We start from the raw sequence: 24,972 nt of genomic DNA, 5'->3' as shown, positions 1-24,972 counted from the left end.
CTGTAGGGATGGTTGGAAATTCCGATTTCCAATTCTGCAGAATTTATGAGATCTGCCAATGCTGCTTACTGACTCCCCAGATTTCCAATTCCGATTTCTGAGGAGTCTTTTTTTTTTATGTCATTTTCTGCATTCTCTGATTGGCCAAATACTTACAAGTTGATTCTGCAAGTTGTGCTCCTTACTGAATATAACTTAAAATACACTGCCTCTAGGTATACATATTTACATTACCCCATATCTTGCTTCCTCAGCCTTTGTCTCTTGGAATTGTATATGTATTTTGTTTTTATTTATCATGCCCACCATTTGTCACTGTGATCACTGTATTAAGTACCAATGTCTATATTTTTTGCATGCCATTGTCTGTATTATTATGTACCCCTTGTTTGTGTCTTGCTCTGTAGAGCAGCAGAGGCACAGTATGGCAATGCCTAAAGAGTAGCACAGCCCTGATCATCTTACCAACAAGCCCTTTTTGGTTTTCTTTGGGTGGTCCACGCTCAGCAATGGAGGACAGGGTGGGAAGCCTCTATACTAGATCCAGGGGCCTCCCTATTCCTAGGTAAGCATGTTTTTTTTGACCTGAGGTTTACCTTGGGTACAGTGTACGTGACAGTAGGGCGAGGTGCACAACTGTACTGAAGAAGATGTTCCACTAAGGTAAGGTAGTGGTCCTCAAAGCTCCATAGTTTGTGGACCCTGCACCATATTTTTGTATAGTCATAGAATGGAACCCTCTATAAGATCCAGGGGCTTCCCTCTTCTTAGGTAAGCATGTCTTTTTTTGACCCGAGGTTCGCCTCAGGTACAGTTTAAAGCAGAACTGAAGATCTTCAAAAAAAAACAAAGGGTTTCACTTACCTGGGGCTTCCCCAAGCCCCCAGCAGCCATCCTGTCCCGCGACGGTCTTCCACGATCCTCCATTCCCCCGCCGCCAGCTAGTTTCATTACTGTTGATTTGTAAGTCGACGGCAACTGTGCCTGTGCACCCTGGGCTACGCATAGCTTTCTTCACGTCCCCACCTGCTATAGCATCCTGCGCTATTAGCACACCTTGGTTGGATCAGTGAGGCAGAGGCAGCGTCACAAGGCGGATTCCGGATCAATTCCAGCATGAAATTGGTCGGGAATCAGCTTGCAGTGTATGGGCAGCTGACAGCTGACTGTCTAATCAGATTCAATTAGAGAGATGTGTCTCTTGGTCAAAACTGCCCATCATAACTATATGTATGGCTACCTTAAGAGTAGCCACAGACACCCCCCCCCCCCACACACACACACACACACACACTCTCACACTCTCATCCAAGAGCATTTGCACCTGATGAGCCTTTGATCTGATGATGCATCATTCACAGAGCACAGCCTGACCCATTTATGGGCCAAGTTAAGTCTTAACTGTTCTGCATTATACTATTGGGCCAGACAACTGATGGACGCAAGTGACCTGCTATAGCTTAGTGCCACTTTCAGTGTTAGCCGGTTCTAGATTTCAACTATCTTAGAAAATAAACCTTTTTCTTTCTTTTTTTTTTACTTTCAAGCTTCTTTATTGAAAGATAAACAGTGATGAGATTAACATACATGTGCTACCCCTAACGAGGATGTTATTACAAATGAGGTAAATCTATACAAACTGAAGTGACCATGTATGATAAAGGTGAACAACAGATTATATGGATACAGGGATTAGGTCTAAAATGTAACAAGAACTTGTGGTATCAGGATAAAACTATTGGGTGACAGTCACGGTTGGTAGATAATGTAGTGAGAAAAAAGGCTAATTGTTTCTAGATACTTGTATGTGTGGTGTCTCTTCATCGCCGTGACTCTTGGAATTTCTCTGAGTTAGGGATGAGGATTCAGGACCTGTTCAATGAGGTGGCCATCAAACAAACCTTTAAAACATCTAGTTTACACAGGCAGATGCTAGATGTGGAATCTTATCTGGTGGTCTACCAACAATATAGTGGAAACAAAACTGAGCTTAATGATCAGCTGCACAGTTTAAGCCCCATCATCAGATGCACCTGGCAGCCGCGCAAGCAGGCGTCATAAATACACGCTGAGTGCCCCTTTCCCTCACGTGCCAAATGATGTACTTCTAATGCCTTCTGTAACGTGCTGAAGTGAGGTTTGCTTCATTAAAGAGGGAGATTTTTCATGCGTTGGTAACGTGGAAAATTTCACCTGTTCATTATTAATGCCTGAAATGTTTCCCCAGCGATGTTAATATCTAATTCATGAAGCCTATTCAGCGTGTGAAGAAGCAAAAAAAAAACGAAGGTGTCAATATACGACTTTAGTGTTTCCATGAAGTTAAAGCTGATGAGTATCTGTTTTGCAGAGGTTCCAGTGCTGCTACGGTTGCATGTTAACTCTGAAGTGGTTTTTAGGTTTTTTTGTAGACCACTTCGGACAATTCTGGTGGTCCTTGTGTCTTTCACAACCTACAGTTAATGGATTTCGAGATTCGCTACTACCAAAAACCCCAAACCTACATAGTATACTCTTCCATACCTTGTACTTGTGAACCCAGAAACAGCTGTGGGCAAGTTAAAAATCAATGACTCCATGTAATTAAAAGGTAACTCCACATTTGTAACATAGTTTAATACTTATTTTAAATACCTGTAACAGAGTTTAATACTTATTTTAAATATCTTTAAAAAAAATTCCATAAGTAACAGAAAACGGTACTCCCTTTTTTATCAGTTTTATGATTGAAACACTGTGGACTGTGTTTTAACACACAGAGAAAAAATAGACATGAAGCTGAAATGTTTGCCATTAATCTAAACAATATATAGATCCTAATGAAAAACAGAGTTTCAATCAAAGTGGAAGTCCCTTCAAGTCTACAGGTATGCCAGCAGCTCCAGCAAGTGTACTGCATATGGAGGATCAGAAGATCAGCACTGGACAGCTCTTTCATGTGTACTGCATATGGAGGATCAGAAGATCAGCACTGGACAGCTCCTGCAAGTGTACTGCATATGGAGGATCAGAAGATCATCACTGGACAGCTCCAGCAAGTGTACTGCATATGGAGGATCAGAAGATCAGCACTGGACAGCTCCTGCAAGTTTACTTCATATGGAGGATAAGAAGATCAGCACTGGACAGCTCCTGCAAGTGTACTGCTTATGGAGAATCAGAAGATCAGCACTGGACAGCTCCTGCAAGTGTACTGCATATGGAGGATCAGAAGATCAGCACTGGACAGCTCCTGCAAGTTTACTGCATATGGAGGATAAGAAGATCAGCACTGGACAGCTCCTGCAAGTGTACTGCATATGGAGAATCAGAAGATCAGCACTGGACAGCTCTTTCAAGTGTACAATACAGTATATGTTGGATGAATCGGCAGTGGACAGCTCCTGCAAGTGTAGCAGAGCTAGAACCATTATGTTCTGCATCAGTGCACATTACAACACTTAGATTATGCCAATGATATAGATTAATTAAGTAGAGAATGGTCACATTACTTTAGTAAACTTTACACAATCCACAAATGTATTTAAAAGCCTCTTACAGGTCAACTTGTTTTTATAAATCTGTATGCTGTTCTTACTCTGTTAGTGCAACATAATTCTGGTGTGGTCAGGTCTAAATCTTATTGCGATCCTTAATGTTTTATAAGACACTAGTCGACCCAAGCCCATTTGAAAACGGGCTCAAGGTGTTTTTCTGGCGGTGGCCGCCACCGCCGCCAGTGCATGTGCACGCCACGCACGTAACCGCCGCGCACCGAGCGTGCACCCAACGCGCCCCTGCACCCGACGCACGCCCGCACCCGCCCACCTTGCCCACCCGCACCCGCCCACCTTGCCCACCCAGCTCCCTGGTCCCAGCTGTCCGTTACTGCGTCCATGCGCAGTAACAAAAATCCTGGGACACAAGGACAGAACTGTTGGATGCAGCAACATTTAGGCTTTATAGTATAGGATTGCCACCGTTGTGCACAATATACAGTACAAATGCACTTTCCTTTACCATCTGGCCCTACTGGATACACAGCCTCTGAGTGCAGTAGGTTAGAAGAACAATATTCCTGAGGGTGACTACATAACTCCCTTCAGAGAAGAGCACTAAGCTCCCTGTGACCATCAGAGGATCTTCCACATGGTTGGAGTGGAGTGCAGGACTATTGCAGAGCTAAATTGAGGACAGTCTCCTCTTTAGCACATTAGGCGTGGGTCACATGTTGATGGGGGGGGGGTAGGCATTTGGCTGCACCACTTTTTCTCAAATATTTGCTATTACCCTTATGCTGGAGGTTTACAGATAGGACATCAATGAGCTTTGACAAAACCTGTGCCTAGATTTTTAAGTTGTAGTTTCAGCGGAAGGTCAACTTTAATTCAATTATAAAGGCCATGTGCCGTGTATAATTATCAGTTATTACCACATCACATATCAGAGAGAATTTCCACCAGACTGTACTACAAGAGTTTCAACTACAATGAAAGGTTATTTGCGGGTTTAAAGAGGAGAAAAAAACGACTTGAAAGTCAGCTCCACACAGCTCATTATCACATAAAGGTAATATAACATCCGTCCAGCCTGCTTTAATGCCTCACAAGGAACATGAAAGCAGGCCTTTTGATGTGAAACAAAGGCTTACCTCCACCAATTTGTTGGCATGCTCGCGGAACACTTGGGCATACTCCTTTACCTCCTTCTCATTACCGCTCTTTGCTGCCTCGATGAGAACCAGCAGGGGAACATTTGTTTCTAGAAAGGAGTCTGAGATATGGTCCATTACTGCTTTCCGGAGCTGGAAAACAAGAGAGGAAAACGTAAGAACTAAATTCTGTTTGTGGCAAAAGAACAGTATGCAAATCGACAAATTTAAAGCATAACTCCAGAATCCCAGATTTACAAAAATAATATTCCATACATCAACCCTGACTTAAAGTGAACCCGAGGTAAAAATAAACTGATGAGATAAATAATTATATGTATCCTCCTACTCCTAAAAATGTATTTTATTTATTTATTTGTTTATTTATTCATTTCCCTCACGTGCCAAATGATGTATTGTTGTATTTTACATTTTAACATTTATAAAGTAGATTGAATGTTTTACTGTCTGTATTCAATGGCAGCCTATTAAGTGTCCCAGAGTTAAAATAAATGAACTATTGACCTTTTTTATCTCAACGTTGCTCTCAGAAGTTGTATTCTGCCAGATAAACTTTTATGGCTGTAGATTGCTTATCAGTGATGTTTACTATATTCCCGACAAGGCAGAAGCTGCCACTATTATGCCTAGAAATTAACTCTTTTAGGCAGCAAAATAAAACAAGTAAATAGCCTGCTGATTAATGCTTTGTACTGTACACACACATGTTTATCTCATCATGTCGCCATGAGTACACTTTAAAGAACATCGTCAGACAGGGTGTTCAAATGTTACACTTTTGTGTGAAGTTAAGTTTGTACACCCAAAAAACTTGGCATTTTTATCACATAACCAGAAGCACTGAATTCAGTGAGCACGTTTTAAGGCTTTGTGGGTGTGGCAGGTGAATGAATGTGGCAGGCATCCAGTGTTGAGCTTGTATTCCACATTATTATTATTTGTATCAAATTTCACAATGATGATGCAAAATTATAATTCAATGTAGTACATTTCATTAAAATTTGCTCTTTTGGGGATAAGTCATTTTTTTTTAAGACCTGGGCCCATATGCAATTCACTTTTTCTCTTGGGTTTTCTCCTAGGAGATAATTTTCATCTTCTCTTTAACCTTTTTTTAGTTCCTGGACGTAGTTTCTACGTCCAGGAACCATGCATGCACGCGCGCTCCCGACCCGCGGTTCGTTAGCCAGGCAATCAGTGAATCGGGCTATGGTGCCCGTTCACTGATTCTTCTCCCCCACTGAAAAAGCGTCAGCTTCTCTCGGAAGCTGCGCCTTTTCTGGCTGTTCCCTCCCCCATGCGTCTCTCTAAGCGTATGTTACGCTTAGAGTGATGTCATGTAAACAAACTCATGGCCGCCATCTTGTGGCCAAAAAGTAAAACTACATCTGAAAGTAAAAAAAAAAATAAAACTAAACACACATTTACATTATAAAACTATGGTTTACATCCCACCCTCCCAAAAATACCCAAATAAAATGTTTACTATTAAAAAAAAACATTACAATAAAAAAAAACATGTAAATATTTGCCTAAGGTTCTAAACCTTTTAAATATCAATGTAAAGATGGAATATTTCTATATTTTTTTATTTTAAACTTGTAAATAGTGATAGATGCAAAACGGAAAAAATGCACCTTTATTTCCAAATAAAATATTGTCGCCATACATTGTGATAAGGACATAATTTTAACGGTGTAATAACCGGGACATATGGGCAAATACAATACGTGAGTTTTAATTATGGAGGCATGTATTATTTTAAAACTATAATGGCTGAAAACTGAGAAATAATGAATTTTTCCGTTTTTTCGTATTCTTCCTGTTAAAATGCATTTACAGTAAAGTGGCTCTTAGCAAAATGTACCCCCCAAAGAAAGCCTAATTGGTGGCGGAAAAAACAAGATATAGATCAGTTCATTGTGATAAGTAGTGATAAAGTTATAGACTAATCAATGGGAGGTGAACATTGCTCAAGTGAAAACAACGGAACGCGAATGGGTTAAATAACTTTTCAGGCTCTTACAACTATAAAAAGTACCTAAAGGTTAGTGAAAAAGTACTATTAACCTTATTTTCCAGTATTTTCTTGCTTGCTGGTGGTTTAAAAGGCATGTAAAAATATCACCTAGGAGAAAACTCAGGAGAAAAAGTGAATTGCATTAGGGCCCTTTTATAGCTCAGGGTTTAGAGACCCACACAGTCTGGCTCCGAATTCTGGCTATAACAGCTTGCATGGGTGACAAGAGGTTGTGGAGGGGGGGAGGGGCATGCCGTCCGTTTTCTTAAAATGTATTTACAGAACTCAGTATTCAGTATATATTAAAGGTCACTTCTAACCACTTATGCCGCAAATATGCATCTTCCACATCCATAAAAGTGATCGCTCATGCCCCCTATGCCCAAGAGAACACCCCCGTTGCAGACGATCATGTGCTTTTCCACGTGTGTGCATGCAAGGGACCGAGTGTACCCGATCAGTGCTCCTATCATCCACAATGAGGACCAACAACAAACAACAGTGATCATTATAAAATGATTTATATCATATAAAATGAAAACAACTTCTCTCAGTTGTTCGTCAAGTCAATCCAACAGTTGGATTGTCTTGAGCTGCAGCTAATCAGTTGTTGGTCGCCTCTTATCAGTGATAACGCCTTGAAAAAAGTTGTCCAACTTCTTCAAGTTGTTTCATAATTGTGCATTTAAAAGGCTCAGACACACGCTTAACAAAAGTCTTTTAAATGCACAACTATCAAACAATTTATAGAAGTTGGAAAACTTTTGTCAAGGTGTTATCACTGATAAGAGGCGACCAACAACTGTTAAGATTCAACTTCAATCAAACTGTTGGATTGACTTGACGAACAACTGAGAGAAGTTGTGTCCAACATGGCAATGTGTACAGAAGTCTGCTATGACTTTTCAATGACTTCCATTACGAACTAGAACATATTAGCCGTTCACCAGTTGAGTAACAACAGGTACATTTGTAGTTGTTTGTCAGGTTGTACATCAAGTCGTTCTGTGTGTATAAAAGTTGTTTGCACGCCCAGACGTATCTTTCCAACTTTTTTAATCGTGTTTTTTTGTAAAGTTGTTTAAAGTAAAAGACTTTTGTTGAGCGTGTGTATGTGGCTTAAGTTTTTTAAGAGGAATGTTTTCATGTATTTGTCATGTAAATCTAGGAGAGGAAAGATGTTACAATGGGCAAATGCTGATTAAATAATTTCTTCTGTAAATAAATATTGTAAAAAATAAGCAATTGTTTTCATTACATTATATTTAGTAAAATTCCTTTTATAGCACCGTGGGGGACTTCTCCAATCGTTGGAAGCACACTGACTTGCGAAGACTGGCAGCTCTGTACTGCACACGCCAGAGTGCGGTAGAAAGGGCGCTCAACCGTGCATGGAAGAGAGCAGTCCGAACGTGGAAGAGAGCAGTCCATGACCAAACGAGCATGGGCTGCCAATGGAGATGCCTGCAGGGAAACAAGGACACCGGGAGGAGAACATAAAGGCTTTATAGGACCCAAAGACTCCCTCTCCCCCTCTCCTTAGGTGAGTATCTGTTGTTTTTTGTGGGGGTTGTTTGTTGGTTTGTTGTTTTTTTTTTTTAATTCACTTCAGTCTCCCTTTAAAGCCATCATCATGACATTCAAGGAAAGCTGGAAATTTAAATCTACAACCACAAACGTCATTTGATCTAATAGAAGCTTGTAGAATAGGAGCATGCATTAAATACCCATTCTAAGAAATAACAAAGCGTTTACTGAGAAATCTTGAAAAATGACAGTGATAAAGCCGAAGAATGACCTTCCAGTCTTGAAGGTGACCTTAAGCAAATGCAGCTGACAAAACAGGCCCAGGCAGCCTCTACCGATCTACAATGAGAATCTCGCTGGGATGTGCAGCACAAAGACAGCTGGGAGACTCGGCCTGCCTCGCACTGACTTCGAGACTGGTTCTATGCCTGCCATTGATAAGTGGTTTCCATGGCAACTGGAATGCATTCAGAATCAGCCCTGCCTGGAATGCATGGGAGTCATTTGAAGACTCATGATCAAGTAAGAATATTGCGGTTTTACGCCTTTCACAGAGATTAGGTGGGCCAGAGGGCCAGATTAGATGGACGTGGCAATCAAATACCAACAAACTGCTAGACAGCCTGCTGGATTACTGGAAAGGATAATAGGGAAAATTTCAGCAGGAATCTCAGGCCAGTTAAATAAAACAACCCATTTTTCAGTAGTGAGTTTATAAAGTATATGTGGAAAAGTAACTTACGTTCTATATATTTTTTATTCTGCAGAGCTAAATGTGACTATGAAGCATTCTCTTATACCATCTGCAGTGGCTGACTCCTATTACCAGGATGAATATATTTCAATGTAACTTCATCCCAATCAGTAGCTGATATCCCCTTTCCAATGAGAAATATTTACCTTTTCTCAAATAGATCAAGAAGAGGGACTGTATTGGCTGATATTGTGGTGAAACCCCTCCCACAGTGTGATGTCATGACCATGGTCCTGGCAGTTTGCTCTTTGTTAACCTCATTGCATTGTGGGTAATAATGACTTTTTCCTAAGGCCAAGCAAGAAATATTTCCCTCGGTGCATAGAACTCTCAGTAAGGGCTCAAACCCACTAGCAGCCATTTCTAAGCGCTAGTGATTTGAAAAAGCTCTTGCTAATGCAATGCTGTGTTTTTTTTTTTTTCTAAAATCAAATCGCTCAAGTGGATTCACACCCATAGCATTACATTAGCAAGAGCTTTTCAAATCACAACTGCTTAACCTGCTGGGCAGGCTGGACGAGCTCAGCTCATCCAGTACCGCCGGAGCCTGCCGCTCAGGCCCTGCTGGGCCGATTTGGCTCAAATAAAAAGCAGCACACGCAGCCGGCACTTTGCCAGCTGCGTGTGCTGCCTGATCGCCGCCGCTCTGCGGCTATCCGCCGCGAGCAGCGGCGAAAGAGGGTCCCCCCAGCCGCCTGAGCCCAGCGTAGCCGGAACAAAAAGTTCCGGCCAGCGCTAAGGGCTGGATCGGAGGCGGCTGACGTCAGGACGTCGGCTGACGTCGATGACGTCACTCCGCTCGTCGCTATGGCAACGATGTAAGCAAAACAAGGAAGGCTGCTCATTGCGGCCTTCCTTGTTTATTCTGGGCGCCGGAGGCGATCGGAAGAACGCCTCCGGAGCGCCCTCTAGTGGGCTTTCATGCAGCCAACTTTCAGTTGGCTGCATGAAATAGTTTTTTTTTAATTAAAAAAAAACCCTCCCGCAGCCTCCCTGGCGATCTTAATAGAACGCCAGGCAGGTTAATAACAGCCAACTGCTTAATAACAGCCTGCTAGTGGGTTCCAGGCCTTACGAGCATTCCATACAGATCATCTAGCAGAACTAAATCGGCCACAACAGTGATACATTTCAGAATGTAAATCAGGGAGAGGAAAGATTTTACAATGTGCAAACACTGACTAAACACTCTATAAATTAATATTGTAAACAACAAGCAATTGCAATCATCAAGTTATTTAAACAGATCCTCTTTAGTTTGCAACTGAAGCAGGTATTTTGGTCATAGTTCACGATGCAGAAATTGGGTGCCCTGCCATAGGCGTCAATTTTGAATTCTGAAATTACTGGATACAGACATTACATTGGGTGCTGGAGGTAGCAGTGGAGTTTGGCTGGAGTAGCTGACTTTGTAGTGGTGTGGATATCGGGCAATATCAGTGGTGGAGAGGCAGGGACAGTGGCAATAGTGGTGGTGGAGAGGTGGGGACAGTGGCAATAGTGGTGGTGGAGAGGCGGGGACAGTGGCAATAGTGGTGGTGGAGAGGCGGGGACAGTGGCAATAGTGGTGGTGGAGAGGCGGGGACAGTGGCAATAGTGGTGGTGGAGAGGTGGGGACAGTGGCAATAGTGGTGGTGGAGAGGCAGGGACAGTGGCAATAGTGGTGGTGGAGAGGCGGGGACAGTGGCAATAGTGGTGGTGGAGAGGCGGGGACAGTGGCAATAGTGGTGGTGGAGAGGTGGGGACAGTGGCAATAGTGGTGGTGGAGTGGCGGGGACAGTGGCAATAGTGGTGGTGGAGAGGTGGGGACAGTGGCAATAGTGGTGGTGGAGAGGTGGGGACAGTGGCAATAGTGGTGGTGGAGAGGTGGGGACAGTGGCAATAGTGGTGGTGGAGAGGCGGGGACAGTGACAATAGTGGTGGTGGAGAGGCAAGGACAGTGACAATAGTGGTGGTGGAGAGCAGTGGTGCTCAGCAGAGCTCGAATATTCGAGCTCTTTTCCAGCTATTCGAGCTCGGTATTCGAGCTCCGAATAGCTGTAGCTATTTGAATGGGCTATTCGCGTACACTCGAATAGCCCATTCACTATTCGAGCTATTCGAGCAAACGGCGCTATTCGAGCTCGGTACCGAGCTCGAATAGCGTCATAGCCCAGATTGATGTCCTTAGAGCCAATCAGAGGGCTCCCAGGCCCTCTGACGGCAGCCAATCACAGAGGGGGACCCTGGCCAGCCCCTACCCTATAAATAGCGGCCGCCATGTTACGTTTCTCCGTCCTTGCCTGAGACTTGCATAGAGAGAGTTGCTCCTTTGTGCTTTGGCTTAGCAAGAGCTTTATTGTGGTCATTTACCTAGCGTTTTTGCTCACATACACCTCCTATACACACCTATATTGTTGTTAGTTAGTTAGACATTGTATTTTAGTTAGTAGCTTTTGTGTTACATAGAGACAGGCCAGCTGCTGCAGGCTTACAGCTTTAGGCCTCAGGGCCTGCCTGTGTGGGCAGCTGTCCTCCTGTCCTCTGTTTATTTCTCTCTATTCAATACCAGTATTTCTGCTGTCCTTTACTACTGATTGTATTAGTATTGTAGTTATATACTGTAACTGTACTAGGACACTCACTGTCACTGTTCATAGGCTACTAGCTGCTCCTGCGTGTGTGCACTCACTGTCTGTGTACACACTACACACACTCTATTTCCAAGTTCTGATAACTGATTGATGATTGTAATTGAATATTGTAATTAGTTAGTTGTACTCACTGTTACTACTTACTGTACTAGGAGTCTAGGACACTCAGTCACTGTTCATAGGCTACTAGCTCCTGCGTGTGTGCACTCACTGTCTGTGTACACACTACACACACTCTATTTCCTTCTGATAACTGATTGATTATTGTAATTAGTTAGTTGTACTTACTGTTACTACTTACTGTACTAGGAGTCTAGGACACTCGGTCACTGTTCATAGGCTACTAGCTCCTGCGTGTGTGCACTCACTGTCTGTGTACACACACTACACACACTCTATTTCCTTCTGATAACTGATTGCTTATTGTAATTAGTTAGTTGTACTTACTGTTACTACTTACTGTACTAGGAGTCTAGGACACTCAGTCACTGTTCATAGGCTACTAGCTCCTGCGTGTGTGCACTCACTGTCTGTGTACACACTACACACACTCTATTTCCTTCTGATAACTGATTGATTATTGTAATTAGTTAGTTGTACTTACTGACTGTTACTACTTACTTACTTACTGTACTAGGGACACTCACTCAGTCACTGTTCATAGGCTAGCTCCTGCGCGTGTTTGCGCGTGCGTGCACTCACTGTCTGTAGTGTACACACACTAAATTTACTTGTGATTACTACTGATTATTGTAACTGCTAGTTGTACTTCCTGACTGTTACTACTTACTTACTGTACTAGGGACACTCACTCAGTCACCTCACCCACCAACCCACTCCATTAAAGTACCCCACTTTTCACCCGCCCTTTTAAAAAACTTTTGTCTATACGCCCAAAACATCGAAGATGTCTGGAAGTGGCAGCCAGCGCGGTTTGGGCAAGGGGAAGGGCAGCAAGGGAATCAGGAGGAGAGGGAGCAGCATTGTGGCAAGCCGCGGGCGCGGGCGCGCCACCATGCACAGGTCCGCAGCAGCAGCGTCAGTGGCTAACATTCCTCCCATAGCCACTGGCCGTGGACGCCTTGGGCGCCGCCCAGCAGGAGCATCTGCAACTCACGCTGCAGAGACACAGCAGCAGCAGCGTGTAGCACCTGCTCCGATTTTCCTCCAGCCGGGTCGGAAACGTCCCATTGAGGAAAAGCATGCAGACACTGTGGTGCAACTCATGACGGAGGATGAGCAGCCCGCCATCAGCTCTGCATCTGAGGCCTCCACCCTCACCACCACCACCACCACCCCTGTTCGCAGCAGCCGCCCAGCAGGGTCTGGGGAGGAGGCCAGTTCACCGTCACTCGCCGACCTGTCATTCAGCAGTCTTTTGACCCCAGGCATCATGAGTAAATTGTCTGCTGTTGTTGGCGATCTTGAGGAGGAGATGCTGATGGGCACTTTGGGGGATGAGGGATTGGACAGCAAGACTGTGGCGACAGTCAAGCAGCCCATCCATGCATCAGGAGAGGAGTTTGGGGGGTCCTCATCCCAGCAGGACATGTTTCAGGAGGGGGAGGATGTTGATGACCCGGTGACAGACAGAGACTGGGTGCCACCACCTCCAGGGGATGTCATCCTCAGCAGCTCTGAGGAGGAGGAGGATGCTCTTGTGGGCCTTGCAAGGAGGCGCATCATTGCAAGCATTGGCAGCAGCAGTAGGCAGGTCCCACAGCCTGCTGGTGTCTCAGGCTCAGCAGCAGCAGCAGCAGCATCTGCCAGTACCACCACCAGCCGCACCCAAGCCCCCCAAGCCCCCCCCCCCAACCACCACAGGGAGACAGGCAGCAGCGCTTCCATGCCGTAGGGGGATGTTTCTGTCACCAATCTGGCGCTTTTTCACCATGCCCACAGTGTACAGCAAGTACGCCACTTGCAACCACTGTCAGCGGAAGTTGAGCAGAGGTGCAGACCCCTTAAAGTTCTGCACCAGCTCGCTCATCAACCACCTTGCTGCGAAACATTTCCACCAGCATCAGGAGTTCCAGAGGCTGAAGGCATCTGGTGCTGGCAGTGGCACCACACCCATCACTGCACAGCCTTCAGCAGCAGCAGCAACAGCAGCCACCCGCCCTCCTGCTCCTCCAGCAGCACCAGCAGGAGTGCGGAAATGCACTGCTCCTCCTACCTCTGCAACTCCTGCCGCCGACACTGAGGCCTGTTCTGGCAGCCAGTCCTCAGTGGCCTCCTCCGCTGTGTCTGCTGATTCCCGTGCCAGCAAAAGGCCACGCCAGAGCCTTTTGAGCGAGTCCTTCCAGGGGGTGGTTAGGGCTCTGCCTCCCAGCAGCCGTCGCGTGCGGCAGCTGAACGGCTTGCTGGCACGGGCCATGTGCTCCCAACTCCTGCCGTACACGCTCGTGCAGGAGGGGAGCGACATTCGTGCGCTGCTTGCTTGCGCAGCCCCAGACTGGCAGCTCCCCAGCAGACACTTTTTCTCCCGCAAGGCCATTCCTGCACTGCACCGCTTTGTGATGGCCAATGTGGAGCGAGGGCTGGAGCACGCGGTTGGTGAAAGGGTCCACGTCACCATGGACTCCTGGAGCAGCCGCTTCGGGACAGGCCGCTACCTGTCCTTCACTGTCCACTGGGTCAGCTTGGTGGAAGGGGGTGAGGATGGGAGAGCAGCAGCGGGCACAGCAGCAGCAGCAACACAGTGGGTGGTGCCACCCCGCAGGGTCAGGGGAACTGCAGCAGGTTCCTCCGATCCTCTGCCATCCTCCGGCACACCTGGCCAAACCCCCCGCCTCAGCAGCAGCGTGAAGGCCCGCCACTGCCAAGCGCTGCTGCACTTGGTCAGCCTTGGGAAGACCAAGCTGACGGCAACCCATGTGTTGGCCAAACTCCAGGAGCAGGAGAGGATTTGGCTGACCCCCAGAGGCCTCAGAGTCGGAGAGGTGGTGGCCGACAATGGGGCCAATCTGGTTGCCGCAATAGACAGGGGAAACCTGACCCACATCCCCTGTCTTGCCCACGTGCTGAACCTGGTGGTGCAGAAGTTCTTGCGCACCTACCAGGGGATGGGCGAACTGCTGGAAACGGCAAGGAACGTTGTGCGTCACTTCCAGCGCTCGGCTGCAGCCTGTGCGAGCCTGGAAGACGTGCAAAAGGAGCTGGATCTGCCACGCCATCGGCTGATCCTTGACGTTCCGAGTCGCTGGAACTCCACCCTGGCGATGTTGGAGCGTCTGGTTGAACAGAAGCACGCTGTCAACCAGTACCTTGCCCTGGCCACTGTTTCCGCCGCTCAGAGAAGGGACAAGACCAGCAACATCCCGTCCATCGTCCCCGATGATGACTGGAGGCACATGCAGCAGGTGTGCTTAGTGCTGGCTCCCTTTCTGCAGGCCACTAACATGGTAAGCAGGGACCATGCTATGGTCTGCGAGTGGGTGCCCCTGGTTTGTCTGCTGAACAGGGCCCTCGATGCTTTGCTGGAACAGGGAGCGGCAGCCTTGGACCAGCAGGAGCGGCAAGCAGCTGCACAGTCCACCTCTGAGGGGGAGGAGGAGGAGGACTTGGTGGAGGTCCCTGACCTTGCTGCTGATGAGGGGGAGCAGCACAGTGCAGCTGAGTTGGTGCGGGGGTGGAGAGAGGATGAGGCTGACGAGGCAGAGGAGGAGGATGAGGACAGCAGCACTGCCGTCGATGTGCCAGCAGACGTGGCCCGCCTCTTCCCAATGGCAGCGCACATGCTGACGTGCCTGCGCAGAGACCCCAGGGTGATCCAGATGAAGCAGAGGGAGGACATCTGGATCAGCATGATGTTGGACCCACGCCTCAAGGGGAAGTTGAGCCAGTTCCTGCCGCCTGCAGGAGGAGACCCAGCGCAACAAATAAGGAGCTTGCAGCAGGCCCTTGTTGAGCGCTTGGAGGAAGCCTTCCCCCAGCCTTCCACCCCCACTGTCCAGCAGCCAGCACAGAGGCAGCAGCAGGTGCCTGCATCCAGCAGCAAGCGCCCCACAGACCTGCTGTCTCTCAGCCACGAGCTCTACAGGACTGTAGAGGCTCCGGCAGCAGTGACTAGAGAGGAGGTGCATGCAGCAGCATCCTCCACCGGTCACAGCCAGCGCCTGACCCGCATGGTGGCTGACTACATGGGGTCCTACAGCGGGCTTGACAGCGATGCCCCTGTTGATCCCATGGAGTATTGGGTCAAGCGCCTGGAGATCTGGAGCGAGCTGGCGCAGTACGCCCTGGAAGTGCTGTCCTGCCCCCCTTCCAGCGTGCTGTCCGAGCGCTGCTTCAGTGCAGCTGGTGGTGTGGTCACCGAGAAACGCTCACGTCTGTCTCACAAGTCTGTGGACAGACTGACGTTTCTCAAGATGAACCAGGCGTGGGTGGAAGGCGAGTTCCTGGCCCCTGTTGTCGGCGAGAGGGGGACATGAACTGGCTAAGAACCATCGTTAATGTGCCTTACCACCCTTTATCACCTCCTGGCTCCTGCTCACTAAGCCAGCCTGGTTCACTTTGACTATTACGTCGCCTGCAGCCACACATTTTACACCTACAGTGGGCTGCTGTGTACTGCCCTTCTGCTGTCTGTCTGTGTTTCCCACTGCCAGGGTACACAGATTTACCTTCTGCTGCCACTCTGCCACCAGCTATTACGTCAAACAATAGCTATATATCTGTGTAATTTGTTTTACAAACAAAACCAAAAAACCATAAAAAAAAAAAAGGTTTAATTTTTCTGAGGTGCCCGGGTTGAAAACTGTGTTGTCCCAGTTGTGTATTGGACACAATGTGGGCTCCACGACCGCTGTCTGGGACCTCCTGTTGTGTTCATTTACGGCCTGGTATCACCGCTAGGTACCAGGGCTATTATGTCACGCTGCCTGCCTGCTGCCACACTCACACTACTCCTCCATTCCTCCTGCTGATGCTGCTGTCTGTCTGTGTTTCCCACTGCCAGGGTACACAGATTTACCTTCTGCTGCCACTCTGCCACCAGCTATTACGTCAAACAATAGCTATATATCTGTGTAATTTGTTTTACAAACAAAACCAAAAAACCATAAAAAAAAAAAAAAAAGGTTTAATTTTTCTGAGGTGCCCGGGTTGAAAACTGTGTTGTCCCAGTTGTGTATTGGACACAATGTGGGCTGCACGACCGCTGTCTGGGACCTCCTGTTGTGTTCATTTACGGCCTGGTATCACCGCTAGGTACCAGGGCTATTATGTCACGCTGCCTGCCTGCTGCCACACTCACACTACTCCTCCATTCCTCCTGCTGATGCTGCTGTCTGTCTGTGTTTCCCACTGCCAGGGTACACAGAATTAGCTTCTGCTGCCACTCTGCCACCAGCTATTACGTCAAACAATAGCTGCTCACATTACTGCTCCATTCCTCCTGCTGCTGCTGCTGCTGTCTGTCTGTCTGTCTGTGTTTCCCAACGCCAGGGTACACAGATTTACCTTCTGCTGCCACTCTGCCACCAGCTATTACGTCAAAAAATAGCTATATCTGTCTGTGTAATTGGTTGTAAAACCAAAACTACAAAACCATAAAAAAAAAAAAGGTTTAATTTTTCTGAGGTGCCCGGGTTGAAAACTGTGTTGTCCCAGTTGTGTATTGGACACAATGTGGGCTACACGACCGCTGTCTGGGACCTCCTGCTTGCTGTGTTTATTTACAGCCCTGGTATCACCGCTAGGTACCAGGGCTATTATGTCACGCTGCCTGCCTGCTGCCACACTCACACTACTCCTCCATTCCTCCTGCTGATGCTGCTGTCTGTCTGTGTTTCCCACTGCCAGGGTACACAGAATTAGCTTCTGCTGCCACTCTGCCACCAGCTATTACGTCAAACAATAGCTGCTCACATTACTCCTCCATTCCTCCTGCTGCTGCTGCTGCTGTCTGTCTGTCTGTGTTTCCCAATGCCAGGGTACACAGATTTACCTTCTGCTGCCACTCTGCCACCAGCTATTACGTCAAATAATAGCTATATCTGTGTAATTGGTTGTAAAACCAAAACCAAAAAACCATTAAAAAAAAAAAGGTTTAATTTTTCTGAGGTGCCCGGGTTGAAAACTGTGTTGTCCCAGTTGTGTATTGGACACAATGTGGGCTGCACGACCGCTGTCTGGGACCTCCTGCCTGCTGTGTTTATTTACAGCCCTGGTATCACCGCTAGGTACCAGGGCTATTATGTCACGCTGCCTGCCTCATTGACTGCCTGCTGCCACACACTCATCCTCCTCCTGCTGCTGCTGAATTTACCTCCTGCTGTCTGTGTGTTTCCACTGCCAGGGAGCACATACAATGGCGCTTCCAACATGCGTGCGCCACCAGCTATTTGTTACGCTCAAAAATAGCTGCATTTCTTTAAAAAAAAATTTTGAAAAGAGAAATAAGTGAAGAAGAAGACGATATAGAAGAAGATGAAGAAGATGAAGAAGAAGAAGATGAAGAAGAAGAAGAAGAAGATGAAGAAGAAGAAGAAGGAGAAGAAGATGAAGATGAAGAAGAAGAAGATGAAGAAGAAGAAGATGAAGAAGATGAAGAAGATGAAGAAGATGAAGAAGAAGAAGATGAAGAAGAAGAAGATGAAGAAGAAGAAGAAGATGAAGATGATGAAGAAGAAGAAGATGAAGAAGAAGATGAAGATGATGAAGAAGAAGAAGATGAAGAAGATGAAGAAGATGAAGATGAAGAAGATGAAGAAGATGAAGAAGAAGAAGAAGATGATGAAGAAGAAGAAGATGAAGAAGAAGATGAAGAAGATGAAGAAGAAGAAGAAGAAGATGAAGAAGATGAAGAAGATGAAGAAAAAGAAGATGAAGAAGAAGAAGATGAAGAAGATGAAGAAGATGATGAAGAAGAAGAAGATGAAGAAGATGAAGAAGAAGAAGAAGATGAAGAAGATGATGAAGAAGAAGAAGATGAAGAAGATGAAGATGAAGAAGATGAAGAAGAAGAAGATGAAGAAGATGAAGAAGAAGATGAAGAAGATGAAGAAGAAGATGAAGAAGATGAAGAAAAAGAAGATGAAGAAGAAGAAGATGATGATGAAGAAGATGAAGAAGAAGAAGAAGAAGACAATATAAAAGAAGAAGAAGATATAGAAGAAGATATAGAAGAAGAAGATATAGAAGAAGAAGATATAGAAGAAGAAGAAGAAGAAGAAGAAGAAGATATAGAAGATAAAGAAGAAGAAGAAGAAGTATATACAGTACTGAACAAATTTCTGGACACAACTTCTCTTTTCAACTTTTTTTTTTTAAAGGAACATCCCCACATAATCACTTGCTGTTGTTACTTGGAAAAAAAGAGGTTTCTTGCATCATTCACCCTCAAAACAAGTGTTGGAAGCTATTTAAGGCCATTTCGAATAGTCAGCTCGAATAATGAGCTCGAATACCGACTCGAATAGTGAGTTCGAATTCCGAGGTCGAATCGAATAGTAAAAATTATTCGACTCGAATATTCGACTGATCTCGAATAATTTACTATTCGAATTCGACCTAACTCGAATTTTGAAAAGGGGTATTTGAGCACCACTGGTGGAGAGGCAGGGACAGTGACAATAGTGGTGGTGGAGAGGCAGGAACAGCGACAATAGTGGTGGTGGAGAGGCGGGGACATTGGAAATAGAGGCATTTGATAGCAGTGGCGTTAGTGTTAAGCATAGTTAAGCAGTAGATAAGTGTTAGGAATAGTTAAGGGTTAGATTAGTGTGTTAGGTGTAGCTAAAGGGAAAGTTAGTGTTAGGCATGGATGAGAAGGTTAGTGTGAAGGTAGGATAAAATAGGTCGATAGTAGAATATCATTAAAGGACATCCGAGGTAAAAATAAACTGCTGAGAAAAACAATTGCATCTATCTTCCTTCTCCTAGAAATTACTTTTTTTAGATATACCATAGTTTTATTTCATATTTAAATCAAGTTGTTCTGTTTCATTGTCTTCTGCTCAATGAAATGTTCATTGAAGTATGCTAGAGCTCAAATCTATGAACTATTGACCATTTATATCTCTTTCCTTCTCTCAGAAGCCATTTACTGACAGGAAAGTATTTTATGGCTGTAATTACTTATCAGGGAGGGTTATGCTATAGCCTGACCCTGCCCGACCCGGACAGAAACTGTAACTTTTATACCTGATGTTTAACTCTTTCAGGCAGAGGAAGAAAAAAAGGAACACCGCATAGTTATTTGTGTGCTCAGCGCTGTACATACACATGTCTATCTCATCATGTCACATCACCTTGGTTGTCCTTTAACATTTTCTATAATCTACTATTGGTAATGTGTGATTGTAGAACATCGGTAACATTACCAATATTTTACTATCAGCAATATATTGCGCCCAAATAAAAATGCAGCACTTTTAAATGTATGCCCATTAGAGATGCCTTAATGGATTGCTAGTATTTTCCTATCTGTATATCCTGAACAGAACAGTTTACTGTTTACTGACCATGAATATGACTTTCTATTAGTCCTGTTATGTCACATATACTCTTTCATCCTGACTGTATAATACCTCTTCCTAGCACTCCAGTGTTCAAGTAGCACTACATGCTCTCCACATCTCTAGTCTATTTCTAAGTGCTCTATATCTAGTGTTATACAGTATACTTCTTGTGTACTGTTGTTTATTATTAATATTAATGGACCAGCATCACGAAAAATTGTAAAATACATGTAAACACATACACATTAAAAGTATGCTTCTTCTAGAGTGAAATGAGTTATACATTACTCTTCTCCTATGTAACTGTCACTTAGTTAGTCAGCAGTGTGAGTCAGCAGTTAGTAGAAATCTGACAGAACTGACAGGTTTTTGACTAGACCACCTCTTCATGGGGGATTCTAAGCATGTAATGTACTCTTTACAGAAGCATGGATGTACTGTATGTGCGTATGTAAAGAAGCAGACTAGACTTGTCCATCAGGGAATCTGCAAACTCAGAAGTGCTCCCCCCCCCCCCCCAGCAGCACAGCAAGCCAGCCATGCAAACACACAATCAGTGCACATGGTTGCAGAACATGTACCTGTTTTTACAGAGATGGAGCCCTTAAAGCGGACCAGACTTCTTGCACAGGAGACAAGGAAAACACAGAGGAAGCCACCCTGTGTTCATCTTGTGTGTGTTTTTAGAGAACTGCCTGTCCAATTCTCCCTTCTCCGCAAGTAATGAGCTAGTGTCATTTGAGCTGTCAGCTGTCTGCCAACTCTGCCAAATTATGAGCTGGTATGAAAACACAGGAGGTTAACCGTTTCTGTGCTCCCTAGATACCAGGAAGTAACCACTCTGCGTAATCTTTGTAGGAGTTCTCTAAGCTGTAACAAGGAAATATTTGTCTTTAAGGCTTGGTTCTCATTGGTCTCATTGGTCAGTTGTAAACTCACGTGTTATAAGGACTGTGAACTGCAATGGAGACTGGTCATAGACTTTATTGCAAAGCATATATGCAGCGATCTTGAAAAATGCGATCAGTTACTATGAATAGGTCCATAGAATTGTATGGGCAGTGAGTTGACAATGAAATGCAGAATTTTTCTGCAATGCAACTGACCCCTGTGAACGGGGCCTAAAGGTTATTATGCTGTTTGTGTATATTTTAGAGCACAGGGGAAGTTCTGAGTTCAGGTCCACCTTAGCCTAACTCTACATGTAGAATATTACTTTCCTTTCACTTGTTGCTCTGTTTTTCTTTGTTGTGGTTCCCACATACATTTTTATATTTAGGTAGTAATATTAGGAAAAAGAAAGTCCACTAGCTGCAGGTGCAGCAGTAGGGATGCAATGTTGCTGCTGTAGCTCTTTTCTGCTTCAGTTTCAGCCCAATAGCACAGAATACTTTGTCATTTCAGAGCTTAAATTATAGCTTCCAAAAATAATGCTTATGGGATGTTCGTTTTACTACTGTGGTAACTGAAGGACTTAAAGGGAACCAGAGATGAACGTTTCACACAAAATAAACATATCAGTTGATAGCGTGTAAAGAATAAATGCTCTACCTGATAATTTCGCCACTCTGGTGTGCCTTTTTTAGTGTTTTTTATCCATTATTGCTCCAGGAAAAATCAAATATGGCCGCCGGCTCATATCCCTTCTCCTTCCGGGTTATATGAGTTGTTCTGGATGTGCTGTCTTGGCTATATGAGACTATGCTGCTATCTAGGCTAAATGCAGCCTTTCATCTATGTGCTTTCATTTTGGTATGATCTGCCTGTAGGAAGTGTCACTGATAATAACTGCAGTTTCATTCCTATGAGAATTTAGTGCACACAGAGCACACAGGGATCATATTACAGCCACAGAGCTTCTCTCTCAGGAGCAGCAGCCCCTCCCAGTCATAACAGCTCTCAGTATGCAAAGCAGAAGATCTAAGCCAGGAGGGGGAAAGCTTGGGCTTGAAAGAACTCCACAGAAGAGTGACTCAGCTATAATGATTCCAGGTCAAACCTCGACTGAATAGTCGGTGGATTCTTATCACAGTTGCTAATAGACTAATTAAGCAGATAACAATGAAACTAAAAGCAGGGTAGGTGTTTACTGTCATGTTCCCACTGATAAATGTAATAAAATACATGAGGGTGCTTCATCTCTGGTTCTCTTTAATAGCTTTACTGCTCTGTTTATATTCTTGCTGTACTCATTTAGCCATATATGCCACATGAGGTCTAATGAACTCACTCATAAAATGACTTGCTTCTGAGGAACTACTGAAAACTTCTCCCAACGGCTAAAGTGGACATGTCACTTCAACTCCAGGCAAGATGCAAAGAGATTCCTGAACAGGACAGGTTCTGGACTTGTTGCTGCCTGAAGCAGATGTGCTCCCATCCCCAGGAGAATATACTGTATAGAGTATATGCTATGTCCAGAAGCCGAAGCCTGGCCATTTCCGGTTCAGGCCAGCCAAAATGCGACGTGGCAGTGTTACTGCAGCCAATGTGAGAAACAAATGGAATCAATTGGCTCCGGCTCCTCTCCTTGCTCCTTCAATGGCTCTGGCTCCTCCCCTTTCCCTCCCTATAACCTCTGGCAGATGGTCCAGTATCCCTATCCACCCTCTATCTTCCCTCACACACCCCAGTTGTTTATCACTGCAGGGAAGCACTTGGAGGAGCGGGCAGCGGAAATGCTGCAGACATTGCTTTCGCCAGCACCAGCTCTGCAGTGCCCATGTATAGGAACAAAATAGGTGCCATGGATTTTGTGGTACTTCCCTGCAGTTATGAAGGGTAACTCGCTGTGGGGGGAAGCGGGCGAGGGGGAAGATACAGGGTGGGTAGGGATACTGGATCATCTGCAAGTGGTGAGATGAGGGTGGCGGGGGGAAGGAGCCGGAACCGCTGGGCTTCATTAATTTCTCACATTGGCCGCAGTAGCACAACCAATTCGCATTTTGACCAGCCAGAAACCGAAGTGGCCAGACTAAGTATTTACCTAAAATGAAATGCCTGGCAGCCATACCTGACAGAGAGCAGAGGACCGTGAAACCTGGTGGCTGCAGGGAGAACACCAGAGAGACCCAATGGGGGAATAGATATGCTCCGTCACTCCTGCTGCGCTGCTCTGTAGATCTAATGCGCAGGGGTGGGGCAGCACAAGAGGAGGAAGGAAGAAGTCCAAGCCCCTCCTCCCCTCCGGAATGCACAAGGGTGAAAGTTTTCTAAGAGGGCCTCATCAGGATTAGTTACCTCACTGCTCCTTTGGTTCCACCACTTTAGTGCTTAGTCAATTGACAGGCAATGTAGGTGCATAGAACACCTGGAAACTTGGGTGCCACCATATACTGCAATGTTAATTGTGGCTATGGTGGCTCAGTTCTGGAATGGCCATCTCAGTGAATCTGAATATAATTGAAAATCTGTGGTGTGAGTTAAAGAGAGCTGTCCATGCTCGGAAGCAATCAAACCTGAATAAACTAGAGATGTTTTGTAAAGAGGAATGGTTCAAAATACCTTCAACCAGAATTCAGACTCTCATTGGAACCTACAGGAAGCGTTTAGAGGCTGTAATTTCTGCAAAAGGAGCATCTACTAAATATTGATTTCATTTCTTTTTTGTGGTGCCCAAATTTATACACCTGCCTAATCAGATTTATACACCTGCCTAATTTTGTTTGAACAATTATTGTGCACTTTCTGTACATCCAATAAACTTCATTTCACCTCTCAAATATCAATGTGTGTGTCTCGGTCCCCAACCTGGGGTCTGCGGCCCCCTGGTGGTATCGTGGCCAGTTTTCTGGGGGGCCTTTCTCCCTCTCCCCCTCCCACAGCCACCGCTCCTGTTACCTTATGAGCGGGTGGCCGCTTCCTTATATTCCCCATAGCCGCTCTCCTTTTTGCAGCAGCTTCAACAGCATTGCGTCACATGGCTACTGCAAGGAGGAAGGAAACGGCAGCGGTTCCCATGGTAACGGTGATGCATATCGCCGCTACAGGAAGCCGCTGCCCTGCTTCCTTCCTCCTTGCAGCAGCCGTGTGATGCGCTGCTGTAATAGGAGATGCGGCTAAGAGGAGAGCGGATACGGACAAGCGGCCGCCAGCCCATAAGGTAACCGGAGCGGCCGCCGGTGGTGGGTGGGCACTACCTACCCATACTAGGGCATATTACTGGGCACTATACTAGCTCTATACTGGGCACTATACTAGCTATACTGGGCACTATACTGGCTATATACTGGGCACTATACTAGCTATATACTGGGCACTATACTGGCTATATACTGGGCACTATACTAGCTATACTGGACACTATACTAGCTATACTGGGTACTATACTGGCTATATACTGGCCACTATACTAGCTATATACTGGGCACTATACTGGCTATATACTGGGCACTATACTAGCTATACTGGGCACTATACTGGCTATATACTGGCCACTATACTAGCTATGTACTGGGCACTATACTGGCTATATACTGGGCACTATACTAGCTATACTGGGCACTATACTGACTATATACTGGGCACTATACTAGCTATATACTGGGCACTATACTAGCTATACTGGGCACTATACTAGCTATATACTGGGCAACTAAACTCCCTATACTGGGGCAACTATGCTAGCTATGCCGCCACACCCCAGCCCCGGGCCCCCCTCCCCCGGTCCCCGGGGTCACCGGAGAAAAAATTGGTCAGAAAGTGGGCCCCGGGCCGGAAAAGGTTGGGGACCCCTGTCCTATATGATATATCAACTGTCAATTTTTATCATAACAACCGATTTATAGAGGAAAATCATGACAATTAACAAGGTTGCCAAAACTTTCGCATCCCACTGTATATATATTAGAGAAAATGCAGATCCTGAAAAGTATGAATTCATAGCTCCCATAACGTCAATACACCAATAATACTTTGGTTTA

At 45.6% G+C, this 24,972-nt stretch overlaps 1 protein-coding gene across 17 annotated transcripts in view; it reads right to left on the bottom strand.

Annotated features, from left to right (window-relative positions):
- CTNNA2 (catenin alpha 2) overlaps positions 1-24,972 on the bottom strand; it is a 3,078,224-nt gene that overhangs the window by 671,073 nt on the left and 2,382,179 nt on the right. For all 17 annotated transcript variants that reach the window (XM_068274961.1, XM_068274945.1, XM_068274955.1 and 14 more), the window contains one exon: positions 4,631-4,783. In XM_068274961.1, the coding sequence (XP_068131062.1) occupies positions 4,631-4,783 (153 nt within the window). The remainder of the gene's footprint in view (positions 1-4,630; positions 4,784-24,972) is intronic.

The sequence above is a fragment of the Hyperolius riggenbachi genome, chromosome 1 (assembly GCF_040937935.1).
Source record: "Hyperolius riggenbachi isolate aHypRig1 chromosome 1, aHypRig1.pri, whole genome shotgun sequence".
NCBI lineage: Eukaryota > Metazoa > Chordata > Amphibia > Anura > Hyperoliidae > Hyperolius > Hyperolius riggenbachi.
The sequence above is the reverse complement of the archived record's forward strand: the minus strand, read 5'-3'. Positions and strand labels throughout refer to the sequence as shown.